Source organism: Leptonychotes weddellii, chromosome 8 (genome assembly GCF_054177405.1).
Source record: "Leptonychotes weddellii isolate Sample4059 chromosome 8, ASM5417740v2, whole genome shotgun sequence".
In the NCBI taxonomy this organism is placed as follows: Eukaryota; Metazoa; Chordata; class Mammalia; order Carnivora; family Phocidae; genus Leptonychotes; species Leptonychotes weddellii.
In genome coordinates this window covers 43,840,584-43,863,384 of record NC_138376.1, presented here as the reverse complement: position 1 = coordinate 43,863,384, position 22,801 = coordinate 43,840,584, and the positions used below count along the sequence as shown (strand labels likewise).

At 37.7% G+C, this 22,801-nt stretch overlaps 1 protein-coding gene across 2 annotated transcripts in view; it reads right to left on the bottom strand.

Moving 5' to 3' along the window:
* Positions 1 to 22,801, bottom strand: part of BEND6 (BEN domain containing 6) — a 50,856-nt gene that overhangs the window by 5,728 nt on the left and 22,327 nt on the right. For both annotated transcript variants that reach the window (XM_081827483.1, XM_081827484.1), the window contains 4 exons: positions 17,316 to 17,493; positions 5,281 to 5,501; positions 2,604 to 2,796; positions 1,686 to 1,822 (listed from right to left, as the gene is read on the bottom strand). In XM_081827483.1, the coding sequence (XP_081683609.1) occupies positions 1,695 to 1,822; positions 2,604 to 2,796; positions 5,281 to 5,501; positions 17,316 to 17,493 (720 nt within the window). In that variant the 3' untranslated portion in view covers positions 1,686 to 1,694. The remainder of the gene's footprint in view (positions 1 to 1,685; positions 1,823 to 2,603; positions 2,797 to 5,280; positions 5,502 to 17,315; positions 17,494 to 22,801) is intronic.

Sequence of the window (22,801 nt, the reverse complement as noted above, 5' to 3'; positions counted from 1 at the left end):
GCAAAAGATTTGTTCCTTTTTTCTATTTGAATTAATGCCGTAGTCAGGTGATTAATAACACTACTACTGGGTTGCAAGTATAAGCAAAACCGATATAAAACTCTTAACTTTAATGTCTTCAACGTTCTACTGACTAATAGGGATGAGTTTTGTGCTTACCCTTGGCATTCTGAGGTATTAAAAAGGCAGAAGTTGGGATATTAAAATACTTTGCAGAGCTCTGAAATACAATAAAGTGCTCCAAAGGGTAGCCCTATATAGCAGACCCTTGGAGCTCTGGTTACATGGCATTTAGCAAGGGAACTTGGCTATTATACATCTGGATGACTGGGCAGCTTCGTGTCAAAATGAGCAGTTCCAACGGCTCATTTAAGCAATTGTCTCCTAACTGGGAAGTTGTGAGATTCACAATCTACTGAACTTTTTAATCACTTGGGGAGAAAAAGGACACAAATATCATATCTTTTATAAATATGGAAGTTGGTCTACCAGTAAGGATCAGCCAAGGGAAAGACCCCCACCCTGCAGTTGCTATAAACAGTTTTTTTGTTTGTTTTACTATTGTTGACCCTCATCAGAGCTAGGCTTAGTTATATAGCAAAATTGTAAGCCACCCTCAAGGGTGCTGGGGGTGGTAGTCAGCAATGGGTAGAGGGTGGGTGGAGGGAACTACTGCATTACCCACAGCTCCAATCCTATTTAAAGCACTGTCAGAACATAAAGACAAGTAAGATGGTCTCAAAGGTGGCTAGAGTTAGGCAGAGAACAAGTAAATTGAAAGTCAAAGATAAAAGTAAACAAAATGGAAGAAAAACCTGTCCTCATGTATTTACCATATACCTCTATTAATCAAAAAATATTAAAAACACAATAATAATTTTTTCACATATTTTCCATCAAAATAATGGAGAGGAAGCATGAGCACAAGTGAACCAGCCAGCACATTGGGTTGCTAAAGCAAGCATAAAATTCCACTTAAAGGGCAGGGCCTGACTATAAAGTGTATTTCCTTCAAAACTCACTAGAAGCAATTATTTTTCTTTGTATAATAGAAACATCTTGGATAAAAATCCTTTTAAAACCATTTCAAACTATAACAACTGATTTAAAGATTTAAAGACAGTGAGAAGCAGGAGGGAGAATGGCGGAGGGGACCCCGCCAGTGGTTGGTATTTCCAGCCAGCGGTTGGTGCCAAAAACAAATGACTGTTTAGAATTGTAAGTTCAGTCCCATTGATGTACCTCAGAGATTTCCCTAGGATCTGTATCTCCCCTGTTCTAGAGAAACACTTCCTAAATTATCAAGTGTTCCTGCTTTGGCTCCTTTCTACTCCCACCCACAAGTTAACATACATTCTGTGAAGAAAAAAAAAAGTTCCTCAGTAAAACACATTCGAAAAACATTACATACTCTATAACCTTCTTAGAGATTTCTGGTGCACTTGGGCATATTAAAGAATATAAAATACTCTGAGAAGTTCTGGAAAAGGAAAATCTATTTGAACTTAGCATTCCCAAATTTAAATCCTCTTCCCCATCCTCACCTCCACCCCCACGAATACTTATTAGCATTTCTTGGGCCACTGGCATTCTCTAATAGAATGTTCACAAAATGCTATTCCACAGATAAAAGTATTACATCCTCTTGCCACACGGAAAGGATTGTGAGGATTGAGAGGACTTACCGAAAGGATCTACTTAATGTCCTGAGAGTTCAGATTTTTGCTTAAATTTGGCTTCTTGGTACAGTTGTTTAGCTTTTGCCCTATCATTCTCCTAATTGAAACATCATCTGTGTTGGGAAATAACTGTTTTGTGACTCCTGTAAAAAACAACAGTAACACACAAAAACCCTTTTTGAGGTCTTTGCATCTTAAGGTATGAACTGAGATAAAACATTAAGCAATCCACAACGTAATTTTGTCTCCATTTTGCAAAAGGAACCCTAACATCCATGAGAAATGGCATATTAAAATACAGAGAGCTCAGATTCAGTGATTCCCTAAATTTTTTGATGTTTGCAAAAAATTATTTGATATCTAGATTATTATAGTTGAGGAGATTCATTAACCTAAACACCATAAGTAGGATTAAGGAGGGCATGTGATGTAATGAGAACTGCGTGTTACACACAAATGATGAATCACTGAACTCTACCTCTGAAACTAATAATATACTATATGTTAATTAATTGAATTTAAATAAAATAAAATAAAAATTTAAAAAACTCCATAAGTAGGAAATTAGCCCCTATTTTTCTAGATTAAAAGATAAGGGATCTAGAACCAAGATAAGAAAGAGAAAATAAGATATAAACTGTTACTAAAATTTTGTTTGAAAGGATTTTGAAATGCACTTTTCTGAAGTTATGAATTTAATGAATTCCAACATTTCAGTGAAATAAAATTTAGTTTTATTTTAGTAACTGCTTTAATGTAATTTTTTTCTATAAAATTTACCATATTTAATAAGAGGTTTAGGCTCTCCTGAGATTTTTCTTTTACAGAAAAATAAACAACAAAAAGACCATGAAAGAATAACTTAACCTTGAATGGTAAAATAATTTCAAATTCATGTGACAATGTAATACAATCATATTATACCTATGATTTCTTGAACTTCATTCTGATTCATAGCTGGTTTTACGGCTTTGTCCCTCGAAGTAGAGGACTTCGCCCCCGTCAGGCTGTGTGTGGCCATGTACTCATTTGTGTAGAGTACTTGCATTAAATCATTAATAAACTTCTGAGGCTTGCTCTTGTTACAACGGGCAATCTGCCATTTTTCAATCTTGAACTAAAAAAATACAAAATAATAATTGAAACTGGAAAAAGAAAAGGAAAGTAGTATCTGGAGAAATATTTTACCAATTGAGTTAAGACACAATAGAAAACAAAATCAACATTCTCAGGGTGCCTGGGTGGCTCAGTTGTTAAGCATCTGCCTTCGGCTCAGGTCATGTTCCCAGGGTCCTGGGATCGAGCCCCGCATCGGGCTCCTTGCTCTGCGGGGAGCCTGCTTTTCCCTCTCCCGCTCCCCCTGCTTGTGTTCCCTCTCTTGCTGTGTCTCTCGCTGTCAAATAAATAAATAAAATCTTTAAAAAAACAACAACAACAATGGGCAATCTGCCATTTTTCAATCTTGAACTAAAAAAATACAAAATAATAATTGAAACTGGAAAAAGAAAAGGAGGGGCGCCTGGGTGGCTCAGTCGTTGAGCGTCTGCCTTTGGCTCAGGTCATGATCTCGGGGTCCTGGGATCGAGTCCCGCATCGGGCTCCCTGCTCCTTGGGAGCCTGTTTCTCCCTCTGCCTCTCTCTCTCTCTGTCTCTAATGAATAAATAAATAAAATCTTTAAAAAAAATGTTAATTAAAAAAAAAAGAAAAAGAAAAGGAAAGTAGTATCTGGAGAAATATTTTACCAATTGAGTTAAGACACAACAGAAAACAAAATCAACATTCTTGGGGCGCCTGGGTGGCTCAGGCGTTAATCGGCTGCCTTCGGCTCAGGTCATGATCCCAGGGTCCTGGGATCGAGCCCCACATCAGGCTCTCTGCTTGGCAGGGAGCCTGCTTCTCCCTCTCCCACTCCCCCTGCTTGTGTTCCCTCTCTAGCTGTCTCTCTCTCTCTGTCGAATAAATAAATAAAATCTTTAAAAACAATAACAACAACAACAACAAAACCAAAACAAAATGAACATTCTTTAAGGGGATGTATTTTACTTTTAATACATATTTTACATTTCAGGGGTTAGAGTTAGATGTTATCTTTGATATAATTCCTAATATTTATGAGGTATTTGTTCCAGAGTATATACAAGCTCTTGTCATGTGATCTGGATTGGATGGTTTAAGGATGAGTCCCATCCTCAACATCTTCTACTAAGTGTGGTAGGCAGAATAATGGCCCACTGAAGATATCCATATCCCTGGAACCTGTGAATATGTGACCTTATAGGGATGTGATCAAAGTTAAGTACCTTGAGATGGGGAGATTATCCTGGATTATTCAGGTGGGCCCAATTTTATCATAGGAACCCCTAAATGCAGAAGAGGGAGGCAGAAGAGTGGGCCAGAAAAAAGAGGCAGAAGAAGGAGGACAGATTGGAAGAGTGAGAGGGGTTTTGCCTCCATGGCTGGCTTTGAAGGTGGTGGAATGGGCCATAAATCAAAGAATGTGGCTGCCTCCAGAAGTTGCCTCTAGACGTGGGTTGCCTCTACAGTCAGCAAGAAAATGAACTCAGTTCTACAACCACAAGAAACTGAATTCTACAATAACCTAAAGAAGCAGGAAACAGATTTTTCCATAGAGCCTCCAGAAAGGAATGCACCTGCTGACTCCTTGATTTTACCACACTTCTGACCTACAGAACTCCGAGATAATACATTTGTGTTATTACAGATCACTAAATTTGTGGTCATCTGTGACATAGCAAAAAGAAACTGATATACCTAGATTCAAATATTCTAAATGTTAGATTGTTAGTATTTAATTATTGCTCTGGAAGGCATATTTTCCAAAGCTGATACCCAATTCTAATGAAACTCTTGTCTTTACAGCTTCTGTTTCTTGAAGAGAAATTGGGGAAGTAAGAAAAGTTTATATTCTTCCAGTATGCAGAAGCTTAAATTTACTTTCACTCAATGATATAATTTTGTAACCCTCAATGCATAGTTATTCATCACTGATTTAAGAATTTCCTAGTTTAGTAATTTCATCATTGACCACAATTTGACTTTAGTTTTCTTTTTTTTTTTTAAAGATTTTATTTATTTATTTGATAGAGAGAGAGATAGCTAGAGCAGGAACACAAGCAGGGGGAGTGGGAGAGGGAGAGGCAGGCCTCCCGCCGAGCAGGGAGCCCGATGTGGGACTTGATCCCAGGACCCCAGGATCATGACCTGAGCCGAAGGCAGACGCTTAACGACTGAGCCACCCAGGCGCCCTGACTTTAGTTTTCTCAACTGGATAGTTGTGAAACAAACATTTTTTTTATTTATTGTTAAAAAATTGTTTTATGTAATTGCAATGTTATGGTCATGACCAAAATTTACCTAAAGTTACCTGATAAAACAAGGATCATTTTGTAGTCTTTTTAAAAAAAATTTTATTTTTAAGTAATCTCTACACCCAATGTGGGGCTTGAACTCACAACCCTTAGATCAAAGTCGCATGCTCCACCGACTGAGCCAGCCAGGTGCCCCATCATTTTGTAGTCTTATTATAATTTTTGTATTTACTGTATCCCAGAGAAAGATAGGGCAGGCATTCCAACTGACCTGTTTCTCATCAGTATGATGCTCTTCTTCAGCTTTCAAGGAAATCGGTGAACTGGAATTAGAGTTAGAATTACTGCACGTAGAGGCAAAAGAATCTGGTGAGGAGTTGTTTGTTGCTCTCCAGAGGGTAGATGTAGATGTGGACATGGTTCCTCCACCCTTAAGCAGGGCCTCTGCCATACCAACCAATTCTTCAAACTGGGTGACTGCTTGTGGTAACACTAAAATGGCAAGAAAAAGTAACACTTTACAAATATTTTTAATAACAGGGGCATATATTCCCATTTTTTATTGTGTATATATACATACCATATTGCATGTATAGAGTGGAGCAAATTATTAACATTTACTACTTTTGGAAAATAAACATGGTAAGAAGAGTGGTTGGGATATATTTACTTTTTATTATTTAATTTAATAATGGTTTAATAATAAATCAATTAAAAAGCATTTGGTTGTTGCATTTAAATGTATATGTATTACTTCATAACTAAAATGAATGGTTTAAAGAGTTGATTCTTTTTTCTAATTGCTAATAGTATTATTTGAAGGTTTTTAATCTCATTAGGAGACATTGTTGATTTTATCATCAATCACCTTCCAGATGCTCATATCAGGCCAGTTTAAATGACCATTAAAACAAACCATTTCCATTTAAATTTATTAAAGTAAATTTTCAGTGACCTTTGTGTGTGGTTTTCCATGGAGTCAAATTTCATAAATTAATAAAAATTCATTGCCACGATTCAAAACTATGTTTTCACATATTAAGGATGAATTTTGGTAATCAGCTGAATGTTCTCTTTGTTCCTCTTCTTTTTATTTAAGATCTTATTTATTTATTTGACACAGAGAGAGAGAGAGCATGAAGGAGGGAGAGGGGCAGAGGGAGAGGGAGAAGCAGACTCCCTGCTGAGCAGGGATTCCCAGGACCTGAGTCAAAGACAGATGCTTAACTGACTGAGCCACCCAGGTGCCCGCTTTGTTCCTTTTTTTAATGGAAACTTACACATTCAAAGGTTCATGCCTCCGTATAAAATGGTCTTCTCTATTTACAGTTATATCTAGTTTGTTTCCTAAGGACAAATAACATTTTGTTGGAGTTCAAAGACACTTTGAACCCTCTCTGATTCAACTCCTCACTGTATGGTTAAGGGTACTGGCTGCTGGAGAAGTAACAAGCTGAAACGTTTTTCTTAAGCATATTACTAAGCTATAATCTTTGGACAAATATTTGATGTGAGAGCTGAAAATCAGTAGCTAAAGGGAGTTGAGTTTGACAAAATGATATACCCAGTTAATGCACAGCCAACAAGATACAGAACATCTCCATCCTCCCAGAAAGTTGCCTCATGCCCCTTCCAAGTCAATCCCTGGACTCACTTTAGAGGCAACCACTGATTTGACTTCTTTAGCCAGAGAAAAGTTTTGCTTGTTCTAGAATTACATATAAATGGGTTCAAATGGTATATTCTGGGTTTTTTTGGTCTGACTTTTTTTTTGCTATGGATAATGCTTTCAGATTCATTCATGTTGTCATATGTATCTGTTATTCATTCTTTTTTGTTGCTGACTAATATTTCATTATATGGATACTCCACAATTAAAGTTTCATTCACCTGTTGATGGGTTATTTTCCAGTTGAAAACATGACTTTAATGGTTCCCTAATATTCTAAGGTATTGATGTTTTATAATTTATTTAAATGTTCTCTTTTTTTCAAATTTAGGTTGCTTCCAATTTTTCTTTTTTATTTATTTGTTTGAGAGAGAGGGAGAGAGAGCAGAGCAGGGAGGGGCAGAGGGAGAAGAGAGAGAATTTTAAGCAAACTCCATGCTGAGCACAGAGATGACTTAGGGCTCCATCCATAGATCCTGAGATCATAACCTGAGCCGAAACCAAGAGTGGGTCGTTTAACTTACTGCGCCACCCAGGCACCCCGCTTCCAATTTTTCTTTATTACAAACAAAACTCGTATGAACCGTCTAGCACATACATCTTCGTATGTATCTCTGATCACAGTGCTCCAAATTCCTGAAAGCATAATAACAGGGTCAAAGGTATAAATGTTTTCTGACCTCAACTAATACTGCTGAATTGCTCTCCAGAAAGATTCTTCCAACTTACATGGCCACCAGCAATGTAAGAAGTCAGCCTTGTCTCTACACTATCAACAGGTGTTAGTCATTAACAATAATCTTCACTACTTTGATAGGTTGACATCTCAGTAAAATTTAAATTGCAATTATTTTATTCTTGTGAAGTTAAATATATACTTATTTATTGACTCTTCGAGCTTCTATGAATTATCTGTTAGACCACAGAATATTAACAGTTTATTTTTTAAAGTAATCTCTATACCCAACGTGGGGCTTGGACTCATGACCCCGAGATCAAGAGTTGTATGCTCTACCAACTGCCAGCCAGGTGCCCCTAGTATTTTTTCTATTTTTAATAACTTGGATAGTTTTTGTAAAGTGTGCCTAGTGTATTATAAGCACAGTGTGTTAAATATTATTTACTCCCTTACATATTATTTTAAAACTTTTATTTGCCATAAGTTGCAAGTATTTTTCTTAGAGTTTTTTTTCTTTTTTTAAAAGATTTTATTTATTTATTTGACAAAGACACAGCGAGAGAATGAACACAAGCAGGGGGAGTGGGAGAGGGAGAAGCAGGCTTCCCGCTGAGCGGGGAGCCCGACGCGGGGCTCGAACTCAGGACCCTGGGACCATGACCCGAGCTGAAGGCAGACGCTTAAAGACTGAGCCACCCAGGTGCCCGAGTTTTTATCTTTTAATTTCACAATATTTTGAAAGCATACACACATTTTTAGTTTTTATTTTAAAGTAGCGGTCTTTTCTTTAGCTTATTATTCATCTATTTTATGCTTAGAAAGTCATTCACCACTCAGATCAGTAAAATACTCAGTCATATATTTTGTATAGTTCAAATATCTTTTTACAAGTGAGATTTTTTCTGCCTGGATATATTTTTTTTTAACTTCTAATAGATAATTTTAAACACAAACAAAAATTGTAAGCTCCCATCTATCCATCCCCCAGTTTCAACTCACAGCCAGTCTTGTTCCATTGATACCCCGGTCTGTTTTCTCCCCAACCACAAGAATACTTCAAGCAAATCACAGGCAGCATCTCATTTTATCTGTAAATATTTCTATATGTATCTCTAAAGGTAAGAAATTTAAAAAATATAAACATAACAATATTGTGACAGCCAGAAAGCCTTATCAGTAATTCTTCATTATCATTAGAAAACCTAGCAAATGTCCAAATTTCTCTGATTTTCTCATTGTTGTTGTTTTTACTTTATTTAATCAGGATCCAAATAAGGTCCACACGTTACAAGTAGTTGCTTTTCTCGGGGCGCTTGGGTGGCTCAGTCATTAGGCGTCTGCCTTCGGCTCAGGTCATGATCCCAGGGTCCTGGGATCGACCCCCACGTCGGGCTCCCTGCTCAGCGGGAAGCCTGCTTCTCCCTCTCCCACTCCCCCTGCTTGTGTTCCCTCTCTTGCTGTCTCTCTCTCTGTCAAATAAATAAAAAATCTTAAAAACAAAAACAAAAAACTAGTTGCTGTCTCTTTTAAAAACTATAGGTTTTTTCTCTCTCTCTTAGTTTTTTCCTTGGAATTTATTAATTGAAGAAACTGGGTTATTTGTTTTACAGGGTTTCCCACAATGGGATTTTGCTGATTGTATCCATGACGTACTGTTTAACATATTATTCTGTTCCCTAAATTTGCCCTAAACTGGTCATCAGATCTAAAGTCTTGATTAGATTTAGGTAGTGTTTTAAAATTCTATCAGGTAGCATTGAATGCTGGTTAGCTTTTCTTGTGATAATTTTATTCATCATTACTGATGATCACCACTTAGATTCATTACCATCATGAGGAGTTGCAAAATGGTGATATTCTAATACTTTTCTTCTTCGTTTATTAGCTAGAATTCTTGTACAAAGGGAAACTTCCTCCCATCAACTATTTGGTTACACTTAGGTTTATTTCCTATAATAATGACAGGATAAATACTTGTTTTTTAATCTGTATTCGCCAGTTTTCAGATGACCATTTTTTCTTTTTTGAATACAATTATGAACTCATGCATTTATTTTTATTTATTTTTTAAAAGATTTTATTTATTTGACAGAGACACAGTGAGAGAGGAAACACAAGCAGGGGGAGTGGGAGAGGGAGAAGCAGGCTTCCCGCTGAGCAGGGAGCCCGATGCAGGGCTCCATCCCAGGGCCCTGGGATCATGACCTGAGCCGAAGGCAGACGTTTAACAAGTGAGCCACCCAGGCACTCCTAAACTCATGCATTTAAATGTATATATGATAACCAGCTGTGGTTATCATTAGTATTTTTATTGGAATTCCACTCAAAGTATTAGTTATTTGGGGATGAACTGGCATGTTTCTCCACTGAGTTTTTTATTTTTCATCATTGATCACATACATTTCTTGTTAGGGTTATTAGTCGGTATTTTATAGTTGTTTGTAATTAATGTGACTAAATTCTGTTTTTTTTTTTTCTAAGAAAATAACTGGAAATTTCTGATCTATAAGGAAATTACTGATTTAAAAAAATAGTAGCTGCTAGATTTGGGGCACCTATTATATAATATTCATTTATCAGTTTTGAAATAAAATAAGGCTTATAATGAATAACAGTAGTTTTCTGCCCTATCACTCACCACTCTTGATTACCACTCTTAGAGATCACCAATTCCAATTCATTTACCTGTTTCTTCTGGTACTTACTTTCATAGTCTTAAATAATAATATGCATATACAACTATTTATTGATTTTTCAGATCCATATAATTATTTACTGATTTTCTTTTTTCTTTTTTTTTTTTAAGTACGCTCTACATGCAACGTGGGCTTGAACTCACCACTCTGAGATCAGGAGTCACATGCTCTATGACTGAGCAAGCTAGGCACCCCTACTTAATGATTTTCAACTATGTAATATGATAATATTGTTCTCTTTCAACTCCTCTCCCAGCCACACAGAAATACACATACCTGCTACTCACTTGCAAACATACACACACTCTTCTCATCATCCCAGAATAGTGGTAACACAATTGTTAAATAAATATTATGCTTACATTATTATAGTGATGTAAATATTATTCACAATTCCTTTTCTTTAAAACATGATTTTCCCCCCTAGAGTTAATAATTACCTTATTATTATTTTTTACACTGTTTCACTCTAAATTTCTATACATCTCTAAACTTTCTATCAGAGGTGTAAAATCTCTTTTCAGAATATTTGGATATATCATGTCATCTGTCAATTTCATATTTTTCTCAGAGCTGTCTCCCCTGGAGCCCTCCCTACTCCTCCACAATCTGGGCCAGCTGCTTCTAGGCTACTGTATACTTTTCATCCTGGAGCTTCCCTTCACTATCATTTGATGATTCCTCCTTATCTCTCTCCTGAATTGGACTACCTGTTCTCTGGATGTCATGTTTTAATTTTTCTAGATTTACTCTCTCATTTGGGAGGAGTTTTTCCTCCATTAACCTTTGAAAAAGAAATCATAGGAAGTACATTAATGAGACGTTGTATGAGAGTATTACCAATCCTCACATTTGGTTGATAATTTCACTCGGGTATAGAAGTCTAGATTTACATTCCCTTCAGAATTTGGAAGGCATTGCTTAATTATCTTGGAATTTCCAGTGTTGCTGGTGAAAAATCCAATGCCATTCTGATTCCCAATCCGTAGCAGGGGGCATGCTTATTCTCTCTGAAATCTTTTGGATCTTCCCTTTACTTCTGCTGTTCTGAAATTTGACAATGTTATGACTTGGACAAGTCTTTTTGCTTTTGCTGTTATCTTTTAATGTAAAAATTTGTGTCCTTCAGGTCTAGAAATTTATAGTATTACTTTTTTAAATAACTTCTCCCTCTTCTCTCTTGTATCTTTTAGGACCTCTTGTCTTTGGACATTCAACCTCTGGGACTAATTATTTTTCTTAATCTTTTCTATTTTCCTTTTCTTGGTCTTCTTACTCTGAAATCTATGAGATTTTCTTAACATTAACTTCCAGACATTTTATTGAATTTCTAGGTTTCTTCCCTTTGTTCTTTGGATATTCCTCTCTTAAACTATCCTGTTCTTGTTTTGTGCAGATTTCTTCTGCTCCCTGAATTGTCTCTGTTTCCTTTGATCTTATTTTTCTCTTTGTTCATTTTGATCTGTGTTCCATGTTAGAGGATTTCCTTAAATAATCACCATCCCTCAGCTTGCCCCGGTGTCCCTGAATTCATGCTTTGGTCCAACCTCTTCTGAGAGAAAACCTCTATCTTCTACTGTGGTGAAGGGTGGTAGCTGCAGGCTACATAGGAAGAATTTGTGACTTTGTGGTCCCAAAAGGTCTTTATGTAGGTCTTTCAATGACTCTAGTTTCACACTACCAACACTATCATAATCCCTTTCACAGGTACAAATCCTAAACCATTTATAGTTCTGTGGTGTGATTTGGCTTCTTTCTTTTTAATTTCTCTACTTCTATCCACTCCTCATCCCCATCCCAGACACTGAGCTTTCAGATTCCTACAGAGTTAGTCAGTTACTACTCATCCATCTGTTTTTCACTTCTAAAATTTTATTGGCATCTTTTATCTGCTGTAGTCTTCTTTCTAGTTTTCCTGACCTTGTGCTTTTATGCATTTTAAGTTTATTTTTAGCAGGATTTCAAGAAAGAAGGGAGAGTCACACATATTTCACTTAAGCTTTATGTCATACTTAAAGAAACCTGGGCAAAACTTAACTGATTTTTGATTCTTTACTGAAATCTCATTTGTTACAAGAGTTGAGTTTTTAGTTGATGCTTTCTTTTTCCTAGGTATATATTCATTCTCTAAAAATAACAACTTAATACCTTCTATAAAATAGATATACCCCCTTTTTCCCTTTTATATCTTACGGTGTTGGTCAGTTGTGGTCCACAAGGCATGTTTCAAATGCTTAAAACATACATGTATAACAGACACACATTTGCCATTCTGAATGTCTAAAATGGCATATATATTCTGTCATTTTTCCTCAGTTAGTAGGCTTTATAAACTGAAAAAGAGCCCTGATTCTTAGTTCAAAGAGTTATTAAGAGCATTACTGAGCAAAAGATAAATAACCATTTTGCAGTCTTCCCTCAGACTCTTTCTTATTTGGATTATACATAAAATTTCAACTTTCTGTTATCCTCCTACTTCCTAACTGTAGCTTCACAAGGAGGTCTCCTATGATCATGTTACTTAGGATTGTATTTAAGATCGTGTTTTTATGATCTCCTTCAAATCCCAATCCTCTTTTACCATCCTTATTTTTTCCATAGTACTATCAGCTAACATATTATATAATTTACTCAATTATTATGTATTGTAGTTTGTGACTCTCTTGCCCCACTAGAATGTAGGCTCCATGAGAGCAAGGATCTTTGTTTTATTTGCTGGATTTTCCTAGGTACTTAGAGCAGTGCCTAATATATTGTAGGTCTTTATATATATTACTGAATGAGTAAATGCGCGCAAGAATACCACAGCAGCAGTAGGTAGTTCCTGACTTTTCCTGTTGCCTGAAGTCCAGCCAATAGCCAACTCTACAACTTGGTTTCTGGAGGTACACTTGTGTGTGTGTATGGAGGGGGTAGACAATATTAAATATATAATAGATTATATAGAGAGTTGTAAGTGCCAAAGAGGAAATGAAGCAGGGGAGGATAAAAAATGTTGCAGAGAGTTTGAAATTTTATTTTTATTTTTTTAAGATTTTATTTATTCATTTGAGAGAGAGAAACAGAGAGAGCACAAGCAGGGGGAGAGGTGGAGGGAGAAGCAGACTCCCTGCTGAGCTGGGAGCCTGACGTGGGGCTTGATCCCAGGATCTGGAGATCATGACCTGACCTGAAGGCAAACGCCCAACCATCTGAGCCACCCAGGCACCCTGAGAGGTTGAAATTTTAGATTGAGGAAGGAGTTTAGGGAAAAGATAAATTTAGAGTAAGGTCTTGAAGTGAGTGTACTTATTTGAAGTAAGTAAGTGGATATCTGGGGGAAGAACATTCCAGCCTGAGGAAATGGCCAGTACAAAGATACTGAAGTAAGATCATGTCTGATGTCTTCAAAGAAAACACAAGTGGCTCAGTGTGGCTGGATCACAGAGAAGGAGGGGAGAGTAGTAGAAAATAAAGCCAAGAGAGGTAAGTAGAAAGGAAATAGCCAGATTGTGTAAGGACTAAAAATCATAAAAAATGACTTCCGTTTTCCCCTGAGTGAGGTGGAAATGCACTTAAGGGTTTTGAAGAGAGAAGTGACATGAACTGACTTATGTTTAACAATTATTCTTGCAACTGTGCTGAGCATAGACTAGAGAAAAGCAAGAGCAAAAATAGTGACACCAGCTAGGAATCCACCATGATAATCTACATGTGAGATAATGGTGGCTTGGACTAGAGTGGCAGTAGTAGGGGTGGTAAAAAGGATTGTATCTCAGAAATGTTTTGAAGGTAAAGCCAGTAGGATTTGCCAATGGACTGAGTGTAAAGTGTAAAAAAAATATAGAAATTGGTTTTTCGTTTGAGAAATTGGAACAATGAAGTTAGCATTAACCAAGATGAGCAAGAAAGAGAAAAACAGGTTGAGGGAGAAGGTCAGGAGTATGGTTTTGGGCATTTAGTCTGAGATACCTATCAGGCATGTCACGAATACAGTTGGACAATAAGTCTGCAGTTAAAGGGAGAAGTCCAGGCTGGAGAATCATAGCTTATTGATGGATTTTAACATCATATAATTGGATATGATCACCTGTGGAGTGAATGTACATAGAAAGGAAAGAAGTTAAAGGACTGAGTTTGGGGCATCATCAGATATTTAGAGGGTAAGATAATAAAATAAATCAGCCATATAGATTTAGATAGAAAGAAAGATCAGCAGTGTAAGAGGAAAACTGGTAAATGTGAGGTCCGAGACGCTAAATGAGGAAACTTCCAGAGAATGAGAGATAGCCAAACGTTTCAAATGTTGGTCACAGGGCAATTTGATGATCATTGAGAAATGGCTTTTGAGGGGCACCTGGGTGGCTCAGTTGGTTAAGTGTCTGCTTTGGGCTCAGGTCATGATCTCAGGGTCCTGGGATCAAGCCCCACATTGGGCTCTTTGTTTCTCCCTCTTACTCTCCCTTTGTGCTCTCTCTCTAAAAAAAAAAGGCTTTTGAGATTAGCAATATGGAATGTTATGGGTTGAATTGTATCTCCTCAAAAAGATAAATTGGAGTCCTAACCCCTAGTACCTCAAAGTGAGAATTTATTTGGAAATAGGGTCTTTAGAGACGTAATAGGTTTAACTGAAGTCATTAAGGTGGGCCCTGATCCAGTATGATTGGTGTCCTTATAAGAAGGGGGAAATTTAGACATGGTGAGAGATAAGCACACAGGGAGAACACCACAGGGAGACAGGCGTTACATGGCCTCAAGTCAAGGAGCAACCAGAAGCTGGGATAGAGGGCTTCCTTGGTGCCTTTAGTGGGAGCGTGATCCTGCTGACACCTTGATTTTGGAGTCCTAGCCTCCAGAAATGGGAGACAACACATTTCTGTTGTTTAAGCTATGAAATTTGTGGTACTTTGTTACCAGTAAATTTATATATGGGGGTTATTAGTGAACAAGAAAAAAGAAGTTACAATAGAATGATAAGGAAGTGGATCCAGATCTAATTGAAGTGGATCCAGAGAGAATAGGAGGGGAAAAATTGAACACAGTGTGTAGCTTCAAGTCATTTAGGGAGTTTTTCCTATAAAGGGGAGGAGAGAAATAGGGTGGAAGGTGGAGAAGCAAATAGCCTAAAAGGGGTTTGGTTTTGTTTTTTAAATGCGAGAAATAATACTAAGTCCAATGCTAATGGAAATGATTCATTAGAGAAGGAAAACTTTATCTTGTGTTAGAGCCAGGAGAAGCTCTGGAGCTATGTCCTTAGTTAGATGAAAGAGGATGGCACCTGATGCATAGGTGGAGATACTGCCTTTGGCTAGACAAGAGGATAGGTCATCATGAATGTCAGGAGAGAGTGAAGCATAAAGCATGGGTGCAGGGCTAGGGCACCTGGCTGGCTCAGTTGGTAGAGCATGTGATTCTTGATCTTGAGGTCGTGAGTTTAAACCCCAACTTGGACGTAGAGCTTACTTAAAAAACAAGAATACAAAAAAATAAAGCATTGGTGCAGGGGAGATGATAGTCTCTTTCATATCCTCCAATTTCTCAATGAAGTCAGAAGCAAAGTCATCAACTGAGAGTGAGGATATGGGAGGAGGTGTGAGAAGTTGGCAGAGAGAAAAAAATGAAATGGCAATTGGGAGTGTGGGAGGGAGAAGAAGCTTGTGGTAGTGATTCTTTTCATATACCATTGAAACTCATTTGCTACTCACACTTAGAATTTTCTCACCTAAATGTATAACAGAAATTGGTGTAATAAGTTTCTTTTTGGGCTTTTATGTGTCAGGTTCTGGTGTTGATAAAAGCAGAAACAATAACAATAATAAATATCATTACTGAGCGCCTATCATGTGCTTTGGGTGAAGCATTTCTTCCAATGATCTCTTCTAATCTTCACAGGAGCAAGGACATGGTAAGTTGCTCCCTGGCCCCCATTTTGTAGATGGAAAGGTTGAAGTTGGGGCTGGGGGTCCAGTAACGTGACAAGGCCACAGCTGTATAGCTAGTAAGCAGAGTTGGGATTCAAACCAAGACCTGTAACTCAAAAATCAATACGTTTAACCAGCAATTTATGCTAACTTTATAAACTAGATTTTCATCTTATTCTAAGTCCTGGAACAGATGATAGGAAAACGAGAATGATCTGTTCTTTGAAATCACAAAAACCTCACCAGAAAAAAAAAATTGGTTACGAAAATTCAATACTTAAAGTTGAAAAAAAAATAAAGAGATAATGGCTTGGTGTTGGAATAAACATATTTTAGCTGTAACTGCTTCTGCTTAAAACTATGAAGTCTTCAATGTGATAAATATTCTTAGGAAAGCATGTGAGTCATTACCACGAAATAGAAATCTAGCTCATCACCATGCTCTGTCTCCTATCATTTCTACCTCCACAATTATGTGGAACTGTCCTCTTTACTTCCATAGCCATTACCCTGGGCTAGGCTGTCATCATGTTAGTCTGGATGACTGCAATACTGTTGGAGAGTGGCCCTTCCCTGATTTCTTTCTTGTGTTATTTGTACTCATTTTGTACACAGCAGCCAGAGGGATTTATTTTCAAAATGGTCTGTGTATTTACTGTTTTACAACAGAATGCTTCCCAACACAAGACATGTTTGCCAAATATTCAGCAGCACAAAATAGTGCATGATGCTTAACTGCAAATGGAAAACATAATTTTTGAAAAATAAACACTTAAATACAATATAGGATCCTAAAAAAGACATTATACCAAGTGGTTTTTAATTTTCATAAACTGATCTTTCTTCTTTATTAGTCTTCAGTGGAATGTGATTTTTTTCCCAGACTACTCTTCCCAACTCCAAAACTACCCTTCAATATATAGGATCTATTATTCCAGTGGTTCTATAATGTATCATAACAGGTCTCATTTTCTAGTGCTTTCCTTAGCAGAAGGGAATGAGATAGCATATCATGAACATGATAACATATTTGTTCTGTCTTACTAATCTTTTCTCTCTGGGACCTACCACAGTGAGTAGCCCCTATTAAATGCTCAATAAATATCCATTGAATGTTATTAAATGAATACAACATTTGGTATTTTGTAGGAATAATAAAAAATTCTCTAAGCCATAAACTAAAGGCTTCAAGAAGAGTGCTTCTGTGTTTAGGTAATCACAGATTTCTTAAAATGTGATTTTTGATTTTTTTTTCTCTAAGTACTGATTTGCTTTTTCATTCTTGAGAGCTGATTTGCAATAATTTTCACTCATCATATATTTTTCCTTTTATCTAAAACTGTCAATTTTCTCTAAGTTTACCTTGAAGCATGACCAAAGACTGTCGAAGTCGGCTGTTTTCTTTCCGGGTGTTTGTTAGTTTTTGTTTCAGGCTTTTTATTTTTGTGCACAATTCCTCCTTTGACAATTCTGCTAAAGGCTCTTCATCCTCACTGGAGCTCTCACCAGGCAGAAAGGCATTTCCTGAATATGGGTCTCTCTAAAATACAAGGCAGGCACAACAAAAGAAGCTTCAAAGTGACTTTAATGGTTTATCCCATGTTCTGTATGCTGAAGGGACTTAAGCAGACCCATGAATCCCTCATCTCCCGGGCATTTCCTGCTCTGGATGAAGAGTTGTCCTACCTAGTGAACTAGCCTCAGCTTTGTCTTCCCCCCTCCAGGGAAGCTCAGAAAAGGGAAGACATCAAAGTTTCATGCACACATCTGACACATAGCAGAAATCAGGATTCTGTCTAACTTCAGTGAAGAATATAAAGTAGAAAAATGGTATAACAGAGAAGAATCAACCAGACTGCCATTCAGATCTTTGTAACTCATCCCCACCCTCCATTTCTCCCCTAACTTTTCACTCACAGCCTCTCTGTTGAGACTGAGAAATCTGGGGTTTATTGCATCAGAGAAAAGAGAGAGAAGATTCACCTAGAACAAAGCATTCATGCTTTCCTTTTAGTTTTAGAAATAATTTTTAAGGTCAATAGCAAGACAATAGTCTAAAAACATGCATTTGAGTTGCAAAACCCAGGCTGTGTTGAGACAGAAAAGGATTTACTCAAATTACTAAGCTTGTGTGTGTGTGTGTGTGTGTGTGTATACATATATATGTAAAATCAGAGCATAGAATGGAATTTATAAGATCCAAAGGCTGGAGTATAAAGTTTTTATTTTTAATTTTTATTTTATTTATTTTTTTAAAAGATTTTATTTATCCATTTGAGAGAGAGAGAGCACAAGTAGTGGGGAGGGGCAGTGGGAGAGGGAGAAGCACACTCCCTGTTAAGCAGGGAGTCCAATCCAGGGCTTGATTCCAGGACCCCAAGATCATGACCCAAGCCAAAGTTATACACTTAACCTCCTGAGCCTCGCAGGCAGCCCTGGAGTATAAAGTTTTTTAAAAATAAACTTTAGAGTAGAAGAGATAATGTTATGACATAAAGAAAGTTTCTGTTGCACAGGAAGGGAAGAGACATTCTGGTGCTAGGAGAAGCCTGGAAAATAAGGAGTTGGGATGGCAGGAAATCAGATTTAAGTGTTTTTGCTCTTCCTGACCCCACTGTTTGGGGGGAAGGTAGATGGGCAGGGGCAAGGGTATATGATAGAAACATCCAGATAAATGAAGAACAATTCTAGAACAACAGGGTTGTCTCCTTGCTTCTCAGTGCATTAAAAACTCCCTAAAGAGGGATACCTGGGTGGCTTAGTCAGTTAAGCATCTGCCTTCGGCTCAGGTCATGATCCCAGGGTCCTGGGATTGAGTCCTGTATTGGGCTCCTTGCTCAGCAGGGAGACTGTTTCTCCCTCTGCCTGCCACTTCCCCTGCTTGTGCCCACTCTCTCTCTCTGACAAATAAATAAATTCTTTAAAAAACAAAAAACCCAACTCCTTAAAGAGGTCCCATGTCCAGCATTAACATCAGGGCAATATGGTGCCTCTCTGGATCATAAATTAGAAATGGCCAAAATTAATATCTAGATAGCTGGATAAGAGAAAGCAGCCAGACTCTCCAGAGTTCTTGAAAAGCAGCTAGAGAATCCAAATAGTCCCTGTGTCCTGGTCAGGAGACAGGTAAGTGCTGAGGAAACTGGTGAAATAGAAATAGTTTAGTGTGTAGACAGTGAGTCCACACAATGCCAGAACCTTGTAGAAGATGGCATTGGGCCCCACCCCTGCTGGCAAAGAAAGCCTCTGCAGACAACGGGGTTGAAGGAAGAAGAGGCCAAGACTCACTAGCAGAGCATAAGCAACACATATAAGAGATACTCCCTGAAGTGCTAGGCCCTGGGGAACAGGGGACACTGCACAGCAGAGCACTACAAGACCTCTTCTTCATAAGGCTGTTATTGTTAACAGCAAGAGAAGTAGCTGACTTTCCTAAAACAGAGAAACAGACACAGAGTTAGACAAAATGAAGAGACAGAGAGGAATATGTCCCAAATGAAAGAACAGACCAAATCATAGCAAGAGACCTAAGCAAAACAGATATAAGTAATATGCCTGATAGATATTTTAAAGTAATGATCATAAAGATATCACTGGACTTGAGAAAAGAGTGGAGGACATCAGTGAGACCTTTAACACAGACATAAAAAAAGAACCAATCAGAGATCACGAACACAATAAATGAAATTTAAAATACACTTGATGGTTGGGGCACCTGGGTGGCTCAGTTAGTTAAGTGTCTTCCTTCGGCTCAGTTCATAATGCCAGGGTCCTGGGATCAAGCCCCATGTCTGGCTTCCTGTTCAGTGGGGAGTCTGCTTTTCCCTCTCCTTCTGCCCTCCCCCTGCTCGTCTACTCTCTCTCTCTCAAATAAATAAAAAAATCTTTAAAAAAATATACTTGATGGAATAAATAGCAGACTAGGTGAAGCAGAGGAATTAATTAATGATCTGGAAGACAGAGTAATGTCTTCCAAAGTAACCAAGCTGAGCTAAGGAGAGGAAAGAAAATTATGCAAATTGAGAATAATCTTAGGGAAATCAGTGACTCCATCAAGCATAATAACATTTTCATTATAGGGATCTCAGAAGAAGAAGAGAGAGAAAAGGGGGCAGAAAATTTATAAGAAGAAATAATAGCTGAAAACTTCCCTAATCTGGGGAAGGAAACAGATATCCATGTCCAGAGATCCCCCTCCTCCACCCCCCCGCCCAATTCAACCCAAGGAAGTCCACACCAAGACACGTAGTAATTAAAATGAGAGAAAGTAATGATAAAGAAAAATATTTCAAAGCAGCAAGAGAATAGAAGACAGTTACATACAAGGGAAACTCCATAACATTGTTAGTGGATTTTTCAGCAGAAACTTTGCAGGCCAGAAGGAAGCGGCATGATATTTTCAAAGTGCTGAAAGGGAAAAATCTGCAGCCAAGACTACTCTATCCAGCAAGGCTATCATTCAGAATAGAAGGAGAGGTAAAGAGTTTCTCAGAAAAAAAAAAAAAAAAGGGAATTTGTGACCACTAAAGCAGCCCTACAAGAAATATTAAAGAGGACTCTTTGAATGGAAAGGAAAGACCATAAATGAGAGTATGAAAAGTAAAAAATACAAAAGCAGTATAAGAAGTATTTTTGTATAAACCAGTCAAGGGTATTCATAAAATGAAAGGATGTAGAATATGATACCATATACCTAAAATGAGGGGAGAAGTGTAAAGAATGGTTTCAAAATTAAGCAATCATCAACCTAATATAGACTGTTCCATGCAGAAGGTGTTATATGCAAACCTAATGGTAACCACAAGTCAAAAACCAGGAAGATATGCAAAGAATAAAGAGAAAGGAATCCAAGTATATCAGGCCAACAAACCATGAAAGAGGGCACCAGAAGAAAGGATCAGAGAAAACCTATAGAAACAACCACAAAACAAATAACAAAATGTCAATAAATACATATCTACAAATAATTACTTTGAATGTAAAGGAACTTTTTAAAAAAAATATTTTATTTATTTATTTGAGAGAGAGAGAGAGAGCATGAGCAAGGGGAAAGAGTAGAGGGAGAGGGAGAAGCAGACTCCCCACTGAGGAGGGAGCCTGATGTGGAACTCGATCCCAGGACCCTGTGATCATGACCTGAGCTGAAGGCAGATGCTTAATCAACTGAGCCACCAGGCGCCCCTTGAGTAGTCAGTTTAGACCCAGAGATAGAGGCTGCATGTTGAGTAAGGTAGACAAGCAAGATAAGAGTGATCCTCAACATTGTGGAGCTGCCATAGTAAACCCCAACTGCCCTTGCTGTTATGTGAAAGGGAAGTAAACGTATTTGGGTCTTTGTGATAGCCTTTGAAACACACATCATAACTAATGTGGGTTTTGGTATCCAGAAGCAAGATATCCAAAACCTGACATATGTTTGAATTACTTAGAGACCAGGTGGTGGGCCAAAAAAGCAAAGATATAACATTGAAAAGCTGTTGACTCTTGCTCGACCTTGGTGACATATTTGGTAAAACTGTCACCTGGAATACCTTGGAAGTCAGATCATGTGCTTACTGAGTCTGGAAAAAAGAAGGACAGTGTGTACCAGAGATTTCTTGTCAGTGACAGCCAGTTTGCAGAGATGGAAGGTTTTCTCCTTCCACCTACATTTAGATTGCAGCCTGTAATCTAAATTTACTGGTAATCAGTGAAAAAGCAATTTACCTTTACATCTAAATAGCAGGAGGTAAGACTGTGATCTCAAGGCTTTCTCAAGAGCTTCTCTTGATATCCATTGAGATCCATCCCAATGGTAAGCATCAACTTCAGTGTGTTGCCTTCAAGCTTATTGTTTCACGTGGCCATTAGGTAACTGCCATAAGTTGGAGAGAAAAGAGGCTGAGCGCAGAATCCATAATGAAAGAGGAGAGTTTTGGGGGCGCCTGGGTGGCTCAGTCATTAAGCATCTGCCTTCGGCTCAGGTTATGATCCCGGGGTCCTGGGATCATGTCCCACATCAGGCTCCCTGCTCAGTGGGAAGCCTGCTTCTCCCTCTCCCACTCCTGCTGCTTGTATTCCCTCTCTAGCTGTCTCTCTCTGTCAAATAAATAAATAAAATCTTTAAAAAAAAAAAAAAGAGGAGAGTTTCCAGGCTAATTTATGACCAATTAAGATCTCTGGCTTAGTTACTTGCCATGGAATGAAATAGAAAGTAGTTTGGAAAGCTATAAACTTTTTAAAGAAAACAAATTGCTAAAGAAATTACAACACTGGCCTGCAAGATCATGTGACTATTTTACTCCTCAAGGAACCACTGGGTCTCCCAAACCTGCACCATTAAATTGAAATAAGATGTCATTTTCTCCCGTCATTGCCAAAAAAAATGAAATATGAATATCAATGCTAAGTGTTGGTAGGGAAATACAAATAGAGGAGCCCCTCATGCCCTGCTTCTGGGCATATAGACATTCTGGAAAGCAGTCTTATAATATCTAGTCAAATGAACTAGAAACAAACATATAACTTATAAGCCACAAATCACCCTTCTATGTGTTTATTCCAGAGAAAACCTCATTTGTTTCTTAAAAAGACAGGTATGAGGAGATTTATTTTTTCATTGTTTGTAGTAGCAAGATGCTATAGGAAATTTAGGTGTTAATCATTGGAGAAAAGGATAAGTAAAATCTGGTGCTATGCAGTAGTTAGATACAATGGATCAGACATATAATAGCAATGTAAGTAGATGTTAAAAACAGAGCTGATTGAAAAATCAGAAACAGATTGAGGTATATATCATGATACCATGTACTACTAAATGATGTATCTATAAGGTTGTACAATGCAGTATGATCTGTAAGAAGGAAAAG